The sequence below is a fragment of the Anopheles funestus genome, chromosome 2RL (assembly GCF_943734845.2).
Source record: "Anopheles funestus chromosome 2RL, idAnoFuneDA-416_04, whole genome shotgun sequence".
Taxonomy (NCBI): Eukaryota; Metazoa; Arthropoda; class Insecta; order Diptera; family Culicidae; genus Anopheles; species Anopheles funestus.
The window spans coordinates 89,455,133-89,477,762 of NC_064598.1; the positions used below are offsets into that span (position 1 = coordinate 89,455,133).

Below are 22,630 nucleotides of genomic sequence, written 5' to 3' on the forward strand. Positions count from 1 at the left end.
AGATACCCACTGTCTGGGTATGCTGGTGTCGGATTATGAAGTTAACTTCCAACGCGTTGAAAAACATCTCGAGCGGCATGACGTTAAAGTGCAGGAGTTTGAGCGTACATTCCAGCGGATGGACAAAGAAAGGGACGCTCTGCGAGCGGATATAAGATCGAGTAACGAGCAGGCAAATTATCTTGCCACCGTCAAAGCGGACAAGGTGGATGTGCAAACTGAGCTAAATCGTCGCGCACTTGTGACGGACATGCAGCAGCGCGTACCGTACCCGGTCTTCAACGATACAGCGCGTGATGTTACGCGTTCGGTCACACAGTTGCGCGAAGAATTGCACGATGTGGATCAACAGCTGAAAACCATCCAGTACGAGCTAGTTAAGGGGCTGGGAGCGAAAGCATCAGCACAAGATGTCACTCTGATACGGAAACAGTTAACCGTGGCATTGAGTCGCTGGCAGAAGGTGGAAAAAGATCAACAAGCGCGTACGGTGATCATGGGCGATTCATCCTCGGCAGCAGTAACAGCAAACTGTGAGACGGGCACCAGCTCTGACGTGAATAAATGTTTGACGTGCGGCATCCAGACGACGCTCGAGGGAAACCACACTGTAGTGCCGACGAAGTTTATCCCGGTGAACAGGATCAAACATGGGGCACGCAATGCGGGCGGTATCCACACGAAATGTATTCCACCGGAAAAGGTATTTCGAACGGGCAGCTTGGGAGTGGTCAAGAAGACTATGCCGGACCAGAAAAGTGCAGATCACCATTGGAAGATGTAAGAGTTGTTGTAAAAAATCGATCAAAATTTAACTGTGGGAGATATATCAATTCTTGAATACTGTATTTTTCTATTATTAGTAAAACCACAATAAAACACAATGAAATTCATTTGTTAGGATACAGATTCCTTTATAGATCATCTAAGTGCATCAGGATCCAAAAGACTACAATCGCGTGCCGCATTTTATTCACAACGTATCGGTACCATCTTGGCTAGGCGGTTTTGCGATAGGACATTCGGCGATCTAAAAAATTACCTATGGGTTTTAAAAACGAGAACCAATCCAATCCAATAGTTTACTCTCTCTCTCCTCTACAACTAGATAGTTTCAGATCCGTTCAACTATTTACACAAAAAAAAAACACAAACATACGCACACTTATACACGAAGACATGGATGAAGCACTGGGAACGGGTTTCTTTGGTATGGCTTGGCGCTATGTCCGTAACATCTTCTTCTAGGATTTTGTAACTAGCGCCATACGCTTGGATCTTTTACATTCATCTATCCTCCACACTGCAGCCGATGAGGTTCTCTATGCTGAATCCCTTCGTATTGCCGTATTTCCTTTTACGGCCCGCAAATGAGTGATCGGTTCCATCGAACAGTTTCGTCGTTTCGGCATACTCGGGACTAACGCCCGATTCTGGATGTCCATTGCTGGCAGGAACAATCCCGCGCAGTGGTTCGGCAACCATCAGCGAAGGTTGCAGCTCGGTATAGAAATGTGTGTGACGATCCTTTGTAGATGGCTGCGATTCTTCTACCGAACCTCCACTGCTGCTAGCTTTATCCGATTGTTCGTCTTCTTCGATATAGTAATCGTCCGAATCACGTACCGTCCTTGAGGGACTACAATGTGGGGAGTACTCACCGGAGGGTTCGATCGTGGGCGAAGGTGGTGCTGGATGCGAATGCTCCACTGCCGGTGGTGATGCCGATGTTCCCGACAGATGGGAGTTAGAAGGTACTTCCTCAGGAATAGTCTTGCGGCCATTTAGGAGCATCTCGTGGTAACTAAGCGTCCCCGAACCACGTTCAGCTGGAGATTTGTAATCGTCCTCACTTTCGACATCGATCCGATCGTCACTGGAAAGGTCGAGATCTGCCGAAATGTGTTCCTCTTCTGCGTAATCACCCACTCTTCGATCGCTTCGTTCGTTCGATTCTGGGTCACACATTCGTGTAGCGGAAAGCTTGTGTGCTCCGTACGGATAAGAGATCGCGTCCCGCCCCACCAGTCCACCATTGCACGGATGTACACCGAGGCTGGCCGGATGTGGTCCATCTTCGTACAGATCAATCAGCGGCCCGCTACTACCCGCCTGGCCTTGATGATAACCGTGGAAAAACTTATTCATAGCGTTTGAGATCTTCAAACTATCGACGTTCCGCTGCAGAAAGTCACTATTCTCCATCATGGCCACATTCAGATCATCCATCTTGACCGTACCAAAGAGATTAAGCTTGCTGTCGAGCAGAAAATCTCCGGTCCGGCTCGGTCCCAATGCTGCCAGAGGTCCACCCGGTCCTTCAGCTCCAAAGCCCGCCACCGAAGCGGACGCAGCAGCATGAGCTGGAGCAAACTGGTGCATCGGTATCACGGGCACCGGTTTTCGTATCCAGAACGGTGCGAATGGTGCGAACACACCTGGGAAACCCATGCTCTGGGCAAGAGTTGTGCGTTTGTAGCGTTTCCGGCGCCGTAGAAAGCTACCATTGTCGAACATATCCTCCGCGAGAGGATCTAGCGTCCAGAAGTTGCCCTTGCCCGGATTACCCGGTTCGCGGGGAATTTTGATGAAGCAATCGTTCAAGCTGAGGTTATGTCGGATGGAGTTTTGCCATGCCGGGAACTTTTCCTTGTAGTACGGAAACCTGAAGAGGTGGAAGCAGCAGAAGAGTGTTTGATGTTAAGTTCTATGTCTGATACAGTTGAGATGGTCAAGTTTTTAAACGCGAGACTTTGGCGAGACTTATCGTAGAGTTGTCCAAATAATATTCTTTCTTGCTCATAAAGAAATTCCGTATTGTGAAATCTGTATTAGACATGATCTTGAAATTAATTGAAACGATTCTCTGGATGTTTGGAACATAAGCTTTAATTCTTGCCTGATCACAATATAACGCACAACTTACCGTGTCATAATGAACTCGCATATACCACTGAGGGTCAGCTTCTTCTGTGGTGACTGTAGTATTGCCATAGTGATAAGCGCTATGTACGAATAGGGAGGCTTCACAAGACTTTGCGATCGATGGCTACCGGATTTTCCACTACCCGACGTTGCCCCATCTTCCGTCCCATTACCAGTGCTGTCCGTACTGGGTTGGGTCTGTTGTCCACCGGACGTTCCATTTTCGGAACTTGAACTACTGCGTGAACGGTTGCGATTTGCTCCGCCGGATCGATTCCCCGACGGAGGAGCCTGATTTTGATGGGAACCTGTGCCCTGTGCCTGATGATGGAACTGTTGGGCATTGGAATGGTAGTGCTGCTGTGATTGACCGGAAGTGTCGTTTAAAGAACTAGGGCCCACGGAGGTGGCGGCATGTGAAGGTGAAGCACCGATTGACAGTAAACCCGACGGTCGCAGATCGAGCGGAGATGCCATTGCGGGATGCATTATGCTCCTGCTGTGGACACTTGTTTTCTTCAGATGGGTATTTCGATTTTAGCAATTTTGTGCACAATTGCTTACATTCACTTCATCTTTGTTTATAATTGCTTCGAACACTGTACAATGTATCTTTAACGTTTTAACGAATTGAACTGATTTTTGCACTTTAAAACAGTTTTGTTTTCTGCGAGATCACAACTCAATTTCTTGGCGATGGGTTGCACTTTTCGTGGAAAATTGATGATATTTTTGTTGTTTTATCCATTCAAGTTGCGCTTTGCACATTGGTATCTTTTGTTCTTGATCCTGTATCTATCACTTCACTTTTACACTTTAATCGTTGATAAAATGTAGCTTTTAGCAACTTTCCTTTCACTGTAGAAATAGCATTTAAAATGATAACACATATTTTAAGGTTTGCAAGTTTTTTTTTCCCCCCGGAAAATTGAACTACAATTGTACCGAAGTTTCACCAACGAAAGAAAAATGGCACAAAAGCGTTACGTCTTGATAAGACGACAAGAGCCAAGATAACGACAACACCGACCGACTCAACGACGACTGTGACCGGCACCGACGAAGGCAAGAATGAAAATGTTATTTTAACTTTGTGGAAAATTGTGAAAATTTTGCACGCGCTACACTTCCGTCGTCCTCCTTCCACCTTCTCTCCCTGCCCAACCCTGTCCGTTCTTCCCGTTCGTTCTCTATCTCGCACATACACACTCACTCTTTCACCCTTAGCGTGCCAACAGTTTTCACCCTTACTCGTCGAGTTTTTCCGACGGGTTTGGTACGCGGGATGGGCGGAGAAATGAAAATCTCGCCCGCCTGTGTGCCGCACACTGTCAGGACGTTTCCTCCGCGTCCAAGTAAAATGGCGCCGCGTGTGTATTTTGCCGCTGTGCGTAACCGTTTGCGTACGCTTTTTCCTACTCTTTCGCACGGCCCCAGTGACTCGAACGCACACAAACGCGGTTGGGCAGTGGAAAATGGCCGTGTGTAGCCGGTACGAACGGCTCATCTGTGAAGGGCCTAGTTGTAATACAATAATCAGGTTTCTTGTGCTGAAGCGCATATCTTACCATTCGAGTTCCCTTTCCGCGCTAGGCAAAATCTGCAGCAAGTCAAGCTTTTTTGTCAAGACTCTTGTAAGGATGCTTCTTATTTCGCCAACTTCCAGCGACGTCGTCCCCACTCTTGCAAAGGATGCAAAGGAAAATTCGCATACACACACACAGACGCAAGCAAGAAAGTAATTTTATCCAACGACCGGCGCCAGCATTGCCGACTTTCCCGTTGCTAAAGCCGAAGAAACGTGGAAAAAAGTTGTACAAACTGTGTTCCTTTGCAAGTAAAACATTTATTTTAGCAAAACCACGTCAAGCAAGCCGTGCGAACGAAAGTGAGAGCGCTATACGGGCTGGTTGGACTGGTGTGAGTAAGCACATGCAGTAGTAGTGTGTGTGGTTGAACCATTTTGGGTGTGTCCTTGCGAAGGATTTTCACTGGAATGAGAAGGGAAAACAGTTTTCTGGTGGTGTAAAAGAGACAACCATATGCTGCACAGAATGTTTTCAATTCGCACACGCGCGACTGTGTGCGTGTGCTCTTTGGTGGAGTATATAAGGATCTTTGTTTGGTGAAATATATCCTTCGTACGCGCTGTATGTTGTCTATGTGTTTGGGGGGAAAATTCAACACAGCCGACTTGTTATGGGGGAGCTTTTTGGTGTAATTTGAAGCCGTAACAGAGCACAGCGGCACACAAACATGGTTCGCTAGCGTGTCCACTACGCTTCCATTTTCCCTCCTGCAGCACTTCCGGCGTGTATGTGGGGGGATGTTGGTGGGAGCTGATAGAAAAAGGATGTAAGCAGCCACTCTGGTCCTTTACACTGCTGTTTCATCACACAAGCAGCCTGTTTCGCGACGAAAGAACAATCCTTGTTGTAAGCAGGAATTGGCATCGTCAGGATGGTTTAGGAGTCGACGACTTCCAGACGAAGGGATCGATGCAACATCCGTGAGGAAGGAGAGCGGGTAACACCGGTGGAAAGTAATTCAATTTGATGACATGTGATAATTTGTATGCTAGTAGCTGGGAAATGAAAAAAACACACACAAACCGGCGGTTCGAGGTACTTGGTATGGGCCGAAACGGGTTGTCGTGACGCACCCGTAGTGTGCTAGTTTCGCATGGTGAACGAACCACCACCATATGTGATGGTGTCCCCGTTGGCGTGATTTTAGTGACTGTGGCCAGTTGAACTTTGACAGTCGTAAAGGTAGTAGTTCGTTTGCCATTTTTCGTTTGCCCCATGCGTTGTGCGAACCGCCTCCATTGGGGATTCATTTAATTGGTTTTAATGTTTCGGTTTAGGGATGTGGTGGAGATCTTTCTGCATGTATATCTTGTCAATTTGATTGTTTTCGCAAGAACAAGCGACCTCTGAAAGGATGGCATAATATTGGCAAATTACCGACGGGCATTAACAAGTTCTGTCCATTTCAGATCTAAACGGAGTAAGCATCAGTCGAATAATGTCATACAAGAATATAACTACGAAATTCAAAAAGTAGAAGAGTTTAAATTCAATTCAAGATAGTTTCTTAATAATAATACAAAGGTATGAAAAATAAAAATGACGAATAAATTTAAATTAAGGGATAAATTCTCCATAAATTAAGGGATAAAACACCTTCTCCGGCGGTTATTCGTAACAACCGTAAGATCTTAGGTCGCGAACCATTAAACAATTTCGGTCCGTCGGGAGGTTCAGCATCTCTCTCACAGCATGTGACCAAATGCCGTTAACTAAAGTAGACTTTACCTAATGTTTTCTTGTGTGGTCAGCAACTTAAGATTACTTAACTTAACATATACCGGGAAATCATTGTCATACAGATCTGTAAACACTAAAGAAATTGAGATTGAAAAAGAAATGATTTGTGTTTGGCATCTGGAGGCGGCAAGTTGGCCGATATCATTTTCATATCGTTATCCAAATTGTTAAAAAAAATTAAATCATCGATTATCACCTCTTTTGGTACACACTGTATGATTTATAATTATATAAATAATAGTAATATACCTCTTAAAAATATATTTTCTATTTCATATTACTTACTTACCTTCCATTTGTTCCAGCGGAACAAACAAGAACCGAAACCTGTGCGATGCTCAATCTTTTCGCCCAGTAACTGGCAATAATCAGTTATCTTGTCGGACAATCTCACCCGACGCCCGAAACTGAATTCCGTAACCAATAACAAAAGCACGCGCCTACATCTTGAGCACCATTCATTAGTTTTCGGGTGCTTCAGCACACTGGCAAATGGCAAAAGTGCGCCGGCTCCCGTAGTCCGACTTCATGCCCGACACCCGCACTCCACAGTCTCAGGTTCGGACATGATTGAATTGTTATGAAGAATCAACTCAATTGAGCGTCCTCTAGCCGGTACCGAAAGGATGAAAGGAAGAATGCTGTGTAATTGTTCGATGCCGATGCAGAGTATGTACGGTTTTGAAAGACATTTCGGGACAAAACGTCCTTTTGTTGCCGTACGGAAGGATCTGAGCGTAAAGGGCCCTGATTTGCCATGGCGACCAAAGTGTTTTGGAGCTTGAAGGAAATGGGCTTTTGTTTCGTTTTTTTTTTCTTTTATTTTGGGTGAGACGTCTGATGCGGAAAACCTTACTCATGTACGGTTCGGAAAATTTGTATTCTAAGCAAGACAACTAAAGCTACTCAATCAGCGGGTGGGCGAATTGGTCATTCAAGAAATTGTTGTGGAGTGAACAAAGTATTAGCAAATGTGCTAAAATGTACGTTGATGGAGGAACGTTGAGCACAGCCACATTTATTGTCTCAGTCTAAAACTAAATTACACAAATGAATAAAGTTTTTCACAATTTTTGATGATTATTTTACAACTATTTAACTCCACACTGAAACGTGGATAAGGAATAAACTCCAATAGAATTAACCAACTTAGTTAATTTTCTGCACTTAAACAAAAAGAAAACAATGTTTTCTCACAACACAACAAACAACTTTAGAAAGCCATTTCTATCGGCAAAATCATATGAAAAGTTTTACAATCTAATTGTTCTTTCGAAACCTTCGGGCAAAAATGTAGAGAAATGCAAATATGCTTCCACCATGATCAATAAAACAGGCAGAGCAGCAAGAACGCCATCCAAATCTACGATGTAAAAGGGATAGAGTAAGCATATGGACAGAGGACACAACCAGGCAAAAGGTCACCGAGACCGCTTGCGAACGAGTTGAGCGTTTTGATGAAAGCTGCTGTGTGCGTGTGTACACAGTAAATAACAAAACATTGTAAGACGATAAAAGGACATCCCGACAATCTCTTCCCTTCCCCACCTTAACCCCAGTGACATTTGGAATAGAGCAACAATATGATTTTGTACGGGATTATGATTTTGTCACATAATATCTTGAGGCTATTTGCTTGTGCTTGAGCACCCGACCCAGCAGGGACAGCGTAATTTCGATTCCCATGGAAATCGTGCTGCTGCTGCTGCTGCTGCTCGAAACACTCGAGGCAAGATGTTGATCCGATCCTTTCTGCAAATAGTGCGGTGCGTCATGCGCACAATTACATGCCTGTTGCCTGCTGCAAAATGGATCACCTTCTCTATTTGGGTACTACCGACCCAACGCAAACGAATTTTTGGCTGCGGATGTCTCAATTGAAATTAGTTTGTATGCGATAAGTTGTTTGTAGCGCAGCAAATCTCGTTATCGAACATTTATGGCTTTGATACAGTTAATTAAACTTAAGTCTCTTAATTACTTCCCTCGCACTTACCTGACGCCATTGTTTGTGAAGTGTTGTTGCGCCTGTAAGTATGCAAATAGTACGGTTTGTTGCTTGGTTCGGATAAGAGGTCAATTTTGCACAATTATTGCATATTATCAGGCGCATTTACCTAAGACACTATCAAGGACGAATGGATATTGTTTTCATTTTTCTTAAATCAATAAGATATGATTTAAACGCGATTCATAAGATACAGTGCTGTCTCTCACTAATGTTTACCAGCGCTGACAGTTAATGCCAGCGGCACTTTGAATTTTAAATAAAAATACATTTAGTGTAACCTTTTAAATCAGGGAACCACCCCTTCCGATGTCACAGAACAAAGCGCTACTCATTACATAAGCACACTTTTGGGTACAGATTTTCTTCTTAGTCGAAAAAAAACAAAAATTAAACAAAAAAAGAGAACAAACATCAAGTCAGTCCAAACAATGTGATACGGCTTTCATTTTTCCTTCTGAAGTAGAGCGCAATTTAAATGGCACCGGTTTCGGGTACGGGCAATTTTGCGACTGAAAGCAAACGATAAAATGGGACGTGAAAAGTAAATTTACCATCGCTGCCATTACCCGGGTGTGGTGAAGTTTTTGAAGCAGCCTTAACTTTTAGCTCTATGTGCTCGAGAGATTTGGTGCGGCTTTTTCTCCCTTTTTCACTATCAAGCGAAGGTCATTGCGTTTGGTTTGCTAATGGATGTACTCTTCTTTTCAATAAAAGGTGTTTCTTCAATCATATCGCGAAAGCAGCGATTTGTTTTTGATGCGCTGAAAAAGGCTTTCGAAATGCATTCCCCCACACACAAGCCACGGGCAAGCCACACCGGGTGTGCTTGCGTGACAATTCTGAGAATGATAGCAGCTGTTGCAGGCGCATAGTGTTGCAGGCAGGAGGATCTGAACGAACCGCACCGACGTGCAGAATGGAACGAAGGAATGAGCCCTTGTGCGCGGACATGGCTGAACGTTTGGCATACGTCCGGTAATGGTACGGTGAGAACGACGCGGCTGTACTGGCGGGCAAAGCAATGAAACCAGCGGCAGGATGAGACACGTAACAAGCAAAACTGTTTATTGACACGATAAACGAATTTACAGAGTTTACATATTTAAAACACATTACACCAGCATCGACACAACAGTGTGCTGCAGTGAGTGAGAAAAGGGTGGAATACTTTATTTTTTGGTAACTTTTTTTCTTTGGGTATTTCTGTTCCTCGTCCCCATTTTGCTACGGATTGTCGTGTGCTTTTATTTTTCATTAAGCTCTTTTTGTTCTGTACTGCACGTAGGTAATTTAAATATTAACTGCACTCCTCTCCAGGGAGTTTAATTTTGTGTGTAAATTAAGTTGCTTTTTATGTTTTTTTGATGCTAATAATTTTAACAAACTGTTATTAAGAAGTGTACTGTAACATTTAGGATTGATTTCTATTGTCGATTGCATAGCTTTTGGCGTAATGCGGTTTTTTCTAGTGCTAGCGCCCAAAAGTATGCAACTCTTCCATCACGTTTTCCAATAACGTTGACGAGCACACCTACCGAGAGTTAATAAATTCCATTCGCTTCTTCGAGCTCCAAACACCCAAAAGCGACGGAATGTGTTCGTGATGCGTAACCAAACTTACCGCAGCGATGCGGTATTCGCAACAAAGAACGTTTGGTAACGTACAGATGACGTTGGCCGCAGAAAAAGAAACCAGTAAAACCTACACCTTCCCGGTACGGTTGGTAGCGATTGCAAAAGTTTCACAATCCACTTCGTGCTCTTCATCCGAACAAACAAGTTATTGGTTTTTCAAGCAAAACCAACTGGCTCTGGGGTTTGCCATTGCGATTGCCGATTCATCGACGAATCGGCATTGCGCTTTACAATATTGGAAAATGTTCGCATGACCTTCCCACATCGGTCCGCACCGTAACCGGATACTTCAAAATGGACGCAGATATGCAAAGGAAATATCGATAGCAGCCCGATCAGATAGCAACGAGCACGGTGGCACAAAACAGTTCCACAAACCATACGGCGCACAGTAACGAGCTTGGGGGTTCGGTCGCTTCGGTAAACGGGTGAGGGCGTTCGGTTTGTGCCGGAATTCGATTCCGATTCTAATCCGGGCCACTTCCTGCGCTGCCTAGTCAAACAGAGAGCGATGGGGGGGAGTGTTGGCACACAAATCGAATTGAACTTTATATTACGCCCTACGGTTGTTAGTACACCACCGAGTGGATAAGGGAGTTCAGCCTTGGTTTGGGGCTGAGGCTGTCAGATTCAAGTTTCAAGCTGCGAACTACTATTACTGTTGATACAAACAACATCAATATTAACAGAAGCCACAGCATATTGTACCCCGTCCCAAGCGCGCGTGCTTGGGTGGGACCCGATGGAGACGCATGGTGGATCAATCGGATCGGAGGATTCCAATTGGGGCGGTTTGAACATTTTTGATTTACAGTGCCGGTGATAAGGTTTTGGAAGCTACTGAACGTGATGGTGCTTTGCATTGCTTCTTTACACAGAAGCAAACCATACTATATTTATAATGTTTTACTGTTTTCTACTTTAATCACCTTTTTGCATACCTTTGGGCGTTTTTGTTTTCCCACCAAAGGAAGAGCAAATACAATATAAAATAAAGTCAAATGTAAAGCTTATTTATTATGCATTAAATTTGGATACTTGTATATTGTATTTACTACATATACTGTTACCGTAATCTTGAATGGTAGTACACTAGCGGAACACTACCTCGAAAGCGGAAATGGATGAATGATGATTGATTTTCGAGAATGTCTTGGACTATTGAATATTCGAATCCATTTTGCCATTCCGATGCAATCAAATCTCCGTTCGTTGTTGGTGGTATTACAATTTCATATTTATTCTCCACCGCCTAGTGCCGCCTTATTGGATCACACTGCCAGAAGCTGATAGGGTTCTTTATACATTGGAAACTAATTTGAAATTTCCCTGGTTTTTCACGATATGGCATCGATTAGTCTTTCATTTCGTGTGAGTTAATTGGCGGCTAGCGGTGATTGAGTGTCCTCTTGCGTTAGGGGTTTACAGATACCGAACTTTAGCGTTACATGTCCAATAAACGGCACAGGAGTTTGTCCCCGACAAGGGTTAGGGAGTGCCGTGTCCAGTGAAACGGGACTGGTTTTGTGATTTTCCATTGATCGGAAAGGGCATGCCAGTGGGTGTATTAGGAATCCGTCGTTTTTGCTGAATTTCCCGGAACAAGTGAAATTATCCTGTCGATCCTGGTTTATATCGCCGCTATCAGCTGTTTGAACTTCGTCCTGCTCTATATCGCTCGTTGAGGTTTGCTCCGTACCAGTAACAACGGACAATATGAACTGTTCCAGATCAAATATAAGCGAAACGCGTTGTAGACCTTCGCGTGGATAAAATGGAACGATCGCATTTTTCCTCGATGGTAAATGGTCGAGGCTGGAAAAATGCATCCAGGGAAAGTTGCAGTACAGCTCCATCGCTCGACCACTTCCTGCATGAATAAGCCGGACTGCGAACCCATCTTCGGTAGTGTTATTGAGCCCATAAATACCTCTAATACCGTCCACACATTCCAAACCTTCGTTGCGTGCCCTGTAGAGGCTCAATCCAAGGTGCTGTGCGATACGAAGATCAGCAAAGCTTTCTCCCGCGGTGCGAAGATTTCGCTTCTCATCCACGTAGGTGTCCGCGTTCAGTTGCACCACGTGCTCAAACGTTCCTTGGGCGCCGGAATCACATCCTCCAAGATTGAACAGAAACCGATGAGCTAGTCGAAACATTTCACCCTCAGTGCAACAGGTTTGATACCGGATGCGGATCACGTTCGATGGTTCCACACTGATAGTAACCGTAGCGTACGTGTTCCGATGCTTGGCTGAAGATTTGCGCACCAAGCTTAGATGGAGCCGTGTTTCATCGACGAAAGAATGCCAAACACGATTCAGATCAAACGTACGGCTGCCGGGTGCATCTGGTCGAACACTGTTTCCCGTCAGCATGGGCCAACCTTTCTCAAAATGAGCGGCACAGATGAGCGACGGATCGAGCTGTAAGTATTCGTCGAGCTTTCCTACACCGAGCAGTACGTTGGCGCTACTCTTCCAGGTGCGGTCCGGTGCGCACAGTTCTACGATGGCTGCATCCAGGTTCAGCACCGACAGCTTCAAACCGGCCGCCGTTTGCCAGGTAAACTTTTGCACAGACACACTACGGCCCAGCCCGTCCGTTAGCGTTCCGAAGTCTTCAGCAGTGAGTGTTACTGCGGACGCCATTCTGGGAATGAAGATTTAGAATTTAGATGCAGCCAACTTTCCCGGATGTTTATAATCAGTGTACGGAAGATGTTGCAAAATACTGCGATTTGACAGGAGAGTGTGTTGGTTACTGTGATCATGCAGAAAATTTTGACCGTATTCATTCAAAAAGAAAAAAAAAAATCGCAAAAATGCAAATCTTGTAGAAATCTTCTTAATTTCTTTGTGCTTTCAAGTGTTGTCATTGTTCTGTTTTAGAACAATGGATTAACAAAGTTTTATAAACCGTTTGTTACTTGCATTGCTTGAATTTAGGCGCCCCAATATACAAATTTTGTAATTTTTAAAATATGTAATCCTTAAAGTATGCAATCTGCAACACAAAATACAATTTTTAGTTTAACTTTAGTATAAGCATGTCATCAAGATGCAACATAGTGTCATGGTAACGATGAACAAACAAAAACAAACCAATGTACAAATGAAAATCTCTTCCATTCGATAATCTTTTTCCCAATTCTGTTAACAACGGTATCACAACAAACAGCATTTAATCCTGGAAAATGAAATTAATTTACCCAAACGGGATTTGAGAGTGTTTTGCTTTCCACAACCAAAACGGAAACAAACACGTACACCATGAGATGAGTACCATTTGTTTACTGATAGTTGCGTTCTTTGAAGTTCGTTGGTCACGAAAATCGAGCAAACGTGCGCCTGGCTGTAACCAATGTTGCCACTGTTATTTGATAGGGCCCCCTTGTGCACTGAGAATGATGTGGGCGCTGTACAAACATAGCGTGTAATGCGAGGCGTAATTTTGCGGCACCGTCGGTGACAGTGTAAAGAATGTAATAAAAATCATTCACACCATCTCGAGACCCACCCGTTCCATGCTGCACTCACGTGGCGTGAAGTCAATCGTACCGTATCGGGTCTTACATATCACCAGCCGCTCTTTCGTCCCACCTAAGCGCCCACGTGCCGATGCTTGAGATAATGTTTTGCCCAAACAACGATATCAAACGAAAGTGCGACTAAGGAGAAAAAAAGGGAAAACGATTCTTTTTACTATAAGGGAATATTGCCACATTCTCACGAGGACAACCCGACGACAGGATATTTGTGGCGGCAGGATTTTGTATTTGATTTTGTCATTTTTTTTGCATCCCAGTTGCACCACCACGTGCGACGTCGTTATGTCGGTGCGCAGGTGAAACACAAGTTTTTCTGGTGCTCTCCGGGTGTTTGTGTGTGTCGTTGTGGAAACTTACCAAATTTGATACAAATTGCCACAATATTTCGCCCGAACCGTCCGGAAATATTGGGTGTGAAAATAAACATATCATTTCACGCAAGGGTGCCAATGCCACGTGGCACAACTTTTTCTCTCTCTCTCTCTCTCTCTTTCTACATATTGTTTACCTACCCAAAAAAAAAACTCATTCCATTTGTTTACTGGTGGTACTCACGTAAAAAACCCCGAAGGATGTTATCCTTTCGAAGGATATTTTATTATTAAATTTGTATCACACAAGAAGGTGTACCAAGCGCGTAGAAGTTCTTGTGATTGTGAGCGATAGGACAAATTAAAACCGACAGCTCGTCTAACTGCGCTCAAGTGTAGGGTGGACTTGCATGCTGTGAAAAAAAGGAATCCGAATAGCAAAAAAAAATCACGACCCAGGTGGTGGCCGACCACTTGGTGAAGAAGTTTGACATTCGGCGAGGGCATCGACTAATTCTTCGACAACCTGCTGCGTGCGAATGAACGGGCAGGGTAATCCTTGATGTTTCGCACGAAGAAATATATTTTATAATCGACAATTCTAGCAGCCCGCAGTTTGATGAGGTAAAACGATGAAAGAGAATTAAATCATTTCAAACCCCCCCGAACGGAAGCAACGTGCGATAATGGCGTGGGTTTCGCGTTTTGTCGCAAATCGAATTTGTATGTCGACGGGATCGTTTAAATCGCACTTAATTAAATAACTATTTGAATGTGTAAGGATGTTACGTTTATTGCGAAAGGATTTGCCTTCGTTTTTCTTTTTCCTTGATGAGTTTAGTGAATAGTTTTATTTCCCATTTCATTTCACCATCACTCTGCCACATTAGGGATGATGTTGAAATGTCTCAATATCATCAACCAGCAGGAGTTTTGGTTCGATTTGCTAAGCGTACTTCAAGCTGACAGGAAGAATATCTCGCATAAAAAAAGAAGGAGAGAAACACTTTAGAATCATCAAATAAAGGGAACACGGATATGATTCGAATGGTGAATTTGATTTGCTCAAAAAACTCCTAAACCCTCGTTTTTGGGGGTTTGAAGCGTTTTAGATGTGTTAGCGTGTTGCGGAGATTTGTTTTTATCTTCATGCTTCATGCTTATGCTTGGGGTGTTTGAGGTGGGTCTGAAGGGGAAGTACCCTAGACCGGCTCGACCAGGACACGCACTCAATCAAACACAATCGTGTGCGTTTCTGCGTTGGCATGAGTGGTTCGGTTTGTCGATTGCCGTTTTTCAATACCGAAGTGTCTGATTTGAATAAATTTCCACCCTGTCACCCCCAGCCAACCGGGTCCCACCCCCACCGGGAGGGTGGTTAGGCACCATCTGCGCCATTGTGCTGTTGCGGTATACAAATATACAAATATTCGGCTGCTAGACAGATCCGGTCGGTTTGGGGTCTTCTTCTCTAGCGACAGTTTTTTTTGCGATTGTTTGATTCCATCGCCAGGCGCAAGGTTTGAACGTGTCTTTTGTGTGCGCGATAAATTTAGTTTGATTTGGGCGCACATCGTTGGAGTGGTGCGGTCTCTAGCAGCAATTTGAGGTTGAGGTCTAGTGTACAGGAATCGATATCGGATTTGTCTAAATTGAATAGAAACTAATAGTAGAATCGATTCGCCGGGATAGGCGCATTTTGCTGTGCTGCTGAGCAAATATAGCGTATAGAGCAGCAATTTTTCGCACGCCGAAAAAGTTATTGGTCCGTGGGGAATTTGAGGATGGATGGATAACAACCGTACCGAGGAAGGTTGGAAGCGTTTCATACGAATACCAATATATTCTCTAAACCGTGCAATGGGAGGCTTATTGGTTTATCGGAGCTTTTGTCAAATAATACGTTCGCATACGGTTGCCAGTTTAGATGGCGTTGCGCTGGTGATATAATTAAACTGAGAAAGACATTCATTTTTTGGGGGGAAAAGATTCGTTAACAAATTTTCATTCTTTTAGGTTGCATATGTATCAATCATGCCGATCATGCATCTGATTGTCATTTGTGATATATTCGATTTAATGTTTTTATTTTGAATGTAGTTTGAAAGCAAAATTAATTGTCACTTTTGAGAAAAATAAGACCAAAAGTTTGATGTTGACATTTGTGACATATTCAAATCAATGTTTTTATTTTTAATGTCATTAAAGCAAAATTAACTGTCACTTTCTAGAAAGACAGTTAAGATGAAAAGTTTGATGCTTGAAATAAAAATGAAAATATTAAAAGTTTTGAATTGTTTGAAATTGACACATAAATAAACCATTTATGATTTCTCATATTTAACAACATAAATTTTATTTTTTTTTTTTGTGAAACATGATGCTTATGTTCAAAATTATTTCCTTTTACTTTACCTTCCAAATATCGGCGTATTAAATGCTGATATTAGTTGAACGCTTCATAGCACCTTTTATCATCCGGAACAAACCACACCAAAAAAGCAAAAGGAAATGAACGTGCAAAGCAGAACACGTTAATCCCCCAGCAATTGTTATCCCTTATCCCCGTGTGTGCTAATCGTTGCGTGTAAGCTTACGCAACCAAACCAAATCCGTTTCTTACCTGTCCGGTACCGTGATAGTGTTGTGTTGATCGCCGACAACCAAATCACAACAAAAATTGTCAAAGGCGACCGTGAATCAAATTCATTTTCCTATTCGTTTCATTTTTGTCCTCACTGTTTTCTCACCCACTCGCCCAACATGTTTTCTGGATGCTGTGTTTGGCTTTAACATTTCCTTGCCTTTTTCACAGTCTGGCAGGGAACACCTCTCACCCTTGTGATAGGCCCACTTGCACACAAACAATCGAAAGCAACAATGAAAACAACCTTAAAACGGTACACGGTCCCAACGGGCCGGGGGTTTTTGAAAGCGAGACAAAATTGTTACGCTCGATTTCGACTGCCGGTTTCATGCGCTTTTGATTCCTTTTTCGAATTCGTCAGTTGATTTCTTCGGTACCGGGACCGGATGGTGGAAAAGGGCCCTACGGTAGGCACAAACACAGGTCCTTTTTTGCAGGCACTGGAGTGGAATATAAGCGATAATCCTATCCTACTTAAAAACGCACCAAAGCCCCCTGTATCGTGCGCGCGTAGTCCAGCTGTGCACGAAGGGGGAATTTATACGCAGGAAATAACGTGCTAAAGAAATTTTTATTTTTTAAGTAAAAACAAGCACAATTTGTTGTTTTTTTTTCGTTGCGCAAGAAATATTTCAGTTTTTTTTTAAATATTAATTTTTAAACAAATTGAGGCTTTTTTTATTGTTTATTTTGATGAGGCAAATATATTTGGTTTATTGGAAAAATAAATAAATTGAATAAAAAAATTATAAAATAATATTTTTTATGTTTTCACCAATTTTCTTTTCATTTTCATACAAAATCCATTTTATGTACAAAGTCGGTTTCGGGGAATGTTTAATTTAACCAGCAGAAAAGAAAGGTTATAACGAAAGGATGCCTCATTTCGTTTCCCTTAACCACAAACCACTGTTAGCGCAGGAGATGCTTTTCACATGTTGATTTTCTTTATTCTTATCTCTCTCTCTCTCTCTCTCTCTCTCTCTCTCTCTCTTTCTCTCTCTCTCTTGCTTTTTTTTGCTCTTCTCTCCACACCGAACAATGACGGTAGTTAAAAAGTGCACTTGAAAAATTTGCGCCCCACAGACACAACAGCAAAAAAAAGTCCGTCCAAACGGATGAATCCACGGGATTTAAGGTTTGTCAGGATCGAAGAACCGGAGCGCGGAAAAAAGTGGGTGGGCGCGGAAGGGTTGTGTGGTCGGTGCAACAGCAGCAGCAAAAAAAAAGGTAGAGGATAAACTAGAGGAACCTCACACTACACTTCTGTTCCGCCGGAAGCTTTACCTACGCTTAAATAATGTTTCCCTTTTTTATTTTCGTATGCACCACAGGGTCCCGAAGTGGCTTCGGAACATTCGGAGCCAACTGTGTGCCGGCCACCGAGGGGTTTTTATTTTCATTCAACCCCCGCTTCCCATGTGTGTGTGGATGGGCCTTTTCACCTACGGTCTCTGGCGGCTGTCGTGGCGAAAGTATAACAGTTGGTTTAGGAGGCATTAATGGACCACAGTTTCGGGATCGGGATGCGGGATGATGCTCTGTTCCAGCGGCTGTTGAGTTTTGAGATCTCGATTCGTTTGAGTTATTTCAATTATGCACCATCGTTTAGCCACCGCCCCAGAGACGGGCGGTTTTGCAATGAAGCGGGAAGGGAAGGAATTTATTTTGCAATTGATGCGGCGGAACTCTGTGTGTCGTTATATGGGCCGTGTTGTGGTGCTTTATGATGCATTATTCATGATTGCTACCGATTCAGTGGTGTATTTGCTTAAGCGATACTTGTCGGTAACACTTGAGAAACAAAAGATGGCTCTTGGATTGTTCCATGCTTTGTTTCATGTAGCACAAGAATATGTACAGTAAAACAAAAATCCCGGAAGGCAAATGTGTAAGGGGGTACTTATTGGGAAAAAAAATGTTTCGTTTAAAATTACTTATTTTTTGTTGTTGTTGAATGAATGAATAACAAGTTTTTACAACAATTTCTCGCTTTGGATTGTGCATAAGAAATGTAAAACAAAAGACATTTTCATACAACATATCAAAGTACTATTTTTCAAGAGTTCAAGAAACTTGTAAGATCGTCACAACGTCTAGACCTGATGATTGGTTCGCGGGGTTCTTGCTCATTTCTGTGCACCTCGGGTGCGCAATTGTTGCGCAAGATACACAATCGAACAACAATACATTCTCTTGCCATACACAAGAGGCACGATAAATCCGCCCTTAAGTACTGAGCAAACGATGAAAACAACCTTTAAATTATGGCAAGGCATTTTCCTAACCACGTGCACCACGTGGAACTTTCTGACCCATCCGCTTCGGGGTGTAGTGAAATCTCTATAGGGCAAAGAATCGAAGTTAAACAAAGTCAAGTAAGAAGTGGATGGGCCAGGGTAAACAAATCATGTTTGCATGGAAGTATTCCGAAAGGGCATGTTTTGTAGATTTTGCCATTCAATAACATAACAGCAGGATACATGGTTATGAAATTTGACCTTCATTTATTGGATCTTGATATGTGCGAACCTGCAAAAGTGGCGCAAAGGGATCACAATCGGATCGGTTTTAAAAAAGAAAAATTTGTGCTGCCAAACATAAAACGCCTAACACTATGCAATTCGCATGCCAAAATAGATAGAACATTTTTAAAACCCCTAAAGATATGCAATCCAATTGAAAATTGTTTTGTTTTATTTTACATAAGACGTTTTATTTTAGGTATAAAAAGCACAATATATGTAACTCACAACTTCTCTGTTTACCTAATGTATAATACAGTGTACACTCTCCCTTTTATTTTTTATAATATAAGCTTCAGGTTGAACTTTCAGCGGATTACGCTTTGGTCGAAGGACATATGCCCACCCTGCCCCTCCCAACTCCTCCCTACCGCCCGATAGTACTCAAGCGCAAAGTATTTCGTTTTGTTTTGTTTGACTCTTATCGTAAGCCCACCGCCATCGCGCCATCGGGGTTGTTTTTCTCGGGCACATAATCTTAAGATCTCTTGAAACTTTCCTTTCCACCGTGGGATGGTTGTGTGTGGGTGTAGGCGTGCGCTTTGCTATCACACAACACACCGAGTCAACAGTGGTGTGTATGCAGGCGAAGAAAAATAAAACTCTTGTAAGTCTCTTTGTAGGTTTTTGTACATGTTCCATTTTTTTGGCAAGGATTTGGTTTGTATTTTTTTATGAAAAGAAAGATGGGTTTTTGTTTTTCTTTTGTATCGTCTGCAAAAAGATTAGGAGTGTTGATTTTTGCAGCCTACAAAAGAATTTCATTTCAAGTTCATATTGCATGTTTACTGTTACAAATTCATTCGAAATTTAGTAATGTCATTATTATTTGCAAAACAAAAACCCTTCACGTTTAATATTATTCTTTCGTCCATACTCGACACCATACGGTAGCAATAGTTTCAAGCAGATCAAAGCAGATTAACAAACTTAATCCACCAAAAATGAGGACTGTCACCTGAGCAATCGAATCCATATGGTACAGTTCTCAAAAAAAAAGACCATCCCAAAGTAATGGTGCAAAATGAAGCACCAAACAACAATATCTCCGGAGCATGACACTTTCGGAGTGTCTGCTATTTGTTACAAATATCAATAAAACGCCCCGGTCGAACGGTACAGAAATCGTGGCGCATGATAATGATGTTGATGATGACGTTGTTCCCCTGTTTTTGGCCGCACAGAGTCGTGAACCTGATCCGGGTGACCCTCCCGCGCACAATACGGTTGACTATTTGTCGACGGGATTACCGACGATTAGGAAATTTAATAAAGCGGCATAAATCATTAACCACTTTCTCGGGGTTTTTGGGTGTGTTGAGCCATCGGACAGGGGGAAAGGAAAACTTTGGCGAGAGTCATAAGCCATTAAGCACAAAACCGGTATCAAAAAGCGACCATCACCACCGTTTAATCCTCATCCACACAGCAATACCCTTCGTTGCAGGATGCTTTTTGAAAAAAAGGGCCCTTGTTCCGGTTGTTTTTACACCCTGTTTTTTGCTTTTCGCTGCACCTCTGAAGCAATAGTGCAAAGTGTCGTAAAACAAATATGAAAATAAAGTAAGTATTTAATTGTAAACATGTCCTTACGATGATGGAAGGGATAATTTTCGCACTCGGCATCATTCCGGTTATCCATCCCGGACACACAACACAAGCAGTGCTTCTTAACGTTATTCCTCCGTTCATTATTCGCTTGTGAAGAATTTTGCCTATTATGGTGTGGTTTTGTCTGTTGTGTTCCCTGGTGCTGCTTATAATTCATCATAACTACACCACCAACACCATTTAGCCGTAAGTTAATTCATCATTCCGTGCCACACGGTCCAACTCTACTCACGGTCCATTATTTTTCTCCCTTTCTCACTCTTGATCTACTAAGAATGCTTGACGTTTCATCATAACGCGTCATTAGCAAATTATTAAAACTAAAACACTAAAACGAAGCGTTTGATATTAGTTTTATTGTTCCTCATTCTGGATTTTTTTTAAGGATCATCAACATCAAAAGGAACAAAGTGAATGCGATAATTTGTGCTAAACCATTTAGTGAGAAGTGAAAAGTGTAAAGTGAGTATTATAGTAACACTATCGTGAGAAGCTAGAGCTGATGCTGATGAGATGAAATGAAGAAGATACTAAGTGAGACGTTTTACTAATGTCAACGTATTGTTTCATCTCATCATCACTGCTCCGCAGCGACTGAAGTGGAAATGGAAATGGTCCGAATAATTATCGGTTGTTTCGAGATTGCAGGGTTTGAGGTTTGAATGTTACAGGGGTGGTTAGGTTTCTGTCGCGAAGGTATTGATTCGTTACCAGTGACAACATACCCTCGAACTTTATTCACCATACCATACAGATAGTGACGGTTGTCTCACGGTGAGCTGAAATAAAGCTGGCCACTCAATAAAGCAAGTCAAGCGAGGAATGGCGTGACAATATTCCGCTCATAATCGATTCCGACACGTGCATTCGTGCTTTGTACCTCCCTTTTTCACCCCCGGATTACTTACAGCACCCCTTTTGCTGTTTCGATTCTTGGCAAATTGCTGAAGGAAAATATTTTGCTCCGGACGCTGCCGATGGTAGGAATGGCGATGGTTTGTAGTGTTTTTGTGATGATTTTGTGTTTGGTTGCGATGGTTAGATCGCGAGCTTGACTTGAACGGAATTTGATTAGATTTCTGCTATGGCGATTGTCGGTATGCAACGTTCTCGTCAGGCGGTTGTCTACCTATGTTGTTTAGGATGTAAATATGCCTTAAAACAATAGAGAACGTAGTTGATTAAATGTTTTTTTTACTACATTATATTGAGCCTTGCGATAATTAATTATACAGATCGGAAATATGTTATGCAAAACACGCGTATAAAAGAAATTTTCCATTCTAATCCTTATAATCTTCTCTTGCAGTAGATATATCTTCCTAACCCCAGAAACATTTTCCTCGCCACTATTTAAATATTATTACACATTACACCGAGGTTTCATCAACGGCCAAAAAAAATCAACTTATTACATTATTTTCTCTCTGCATTCTTATCAACCATACTTCACCGAAGCGGGTCCGTCCATACCATTGTGTGTGTGTTCGCAAAGGAAATACAAAAATTTGCTTTCTTTACGTGCCATGTGGATCTTCTGCGGTTGTTCTTTTTGTTGTTGTTGCTGCTTTTATTTCTGTTCGCTTCCCGCTCATTCTTTTGTTTTACCATCCGAAACGGAAGGAAGCGACAAACACTTTCTTCCAGCAAGTCCCTGCAGAATACGTGCGGAATCCTTGTCAAACAGTACAAGGGTAGAAAATTTGCGCAAAGCAAAAATTTTGTTATTATTTTTATCATCGCCAACTGCTACTACTACTACTACTGGTACTACCGATTGACTCTATAGTCGACGAGTTTGACAGGCACGTGTGTGCGGGGGGAAAAAAAGAATGCTGAAAGGATGAAGCACTTGCGAAGATGGGCTTTTGCACAATTCAACTCATGCTGCCTGAAATGGGAAAGGAAGTGACGAACCCTGATGGGTACGGTGAGTACACTAATACTGCTACAAATAGTACCATCTCGCTTCGGCAGCGGTTGTGTGAGCAGGCAAGATCCATCCCGATGGTTCCGTGCCTGTTACAAGAGAGCTTCTTATTGGCTGGCTACTTTCACCGCTTCACTCGCTCGTCCTTGTCGGAAG

General features: G+C 42.8%; 2 protein-coding genes across 2 annotated transcripts; both read right to left on the reverse strand.

The window, feature by feature from the left end:
• Positions 1–993: 993 nt before the first annotated feature.
• Positions 994–4,434, reverse strand: LOC125762163 (uncharacterized). Its single transcript, XM_049423991.1, has 3 exons — positions 3,956–4,434; positions 2,927–3,783; positions 994–2,665 (listed from the first exon to the last, which is right to left on the reverse strand). The coding sequence occupies exons 2-3, from the start codon at positions 3,412–3,414 to the stop codon at positions 1,288–1,290; spliced, it is 1,866 nt and encodes a 621-aa protein (XP_049279948.1). The 5' UTR covers positions 3,415–3,783; positions 3,956–4,434; the 3' UTR covers positions 994–1,287.
• Positions 4,435–10,892: 6,458 nt separating this feature from the next.
• LOC125762183 (uncharacterized) lies at positions 10,893–12,755 on the reverse strand. The gene has a single exon (XM_049424026.1). It carries the CDS (start codon positions 12,549–12,551, stop codon positions 11,277–11,279), a length of 1,275 nt encoding a protein of 424 aa, XP_049279983.1. The 5' UTR covers positions 12,552–12,755; the 3' UTR covers positions 10,893–11,276.
• Positions 12,756–22,630: the final 9,875 nt, after the last annotated feature.

Coding starts and splice junctions, on each gene's coding strand:
- LOC125762163 (XM_049423991.1), bottom strand. CDS start 3,414: ATGCATCCCGCAATGGCATCTCCGCTCGATCTGCGACCGTCGGGTTTA. Junction 2,666..2,926: donor TGCGAGTTCATTATGACACG/GTAAGTTGTGCG, acceptor CCACCTCTTCAG/GTTTCCGTACTACAAGGAAA.
- LOC125762183 (XM_049424026.1), bottom strand. CDS start 12,551: ATGGCGTCCGCAGTAACACTCACTGCTGAAGACTTCGGAACGCTAACG.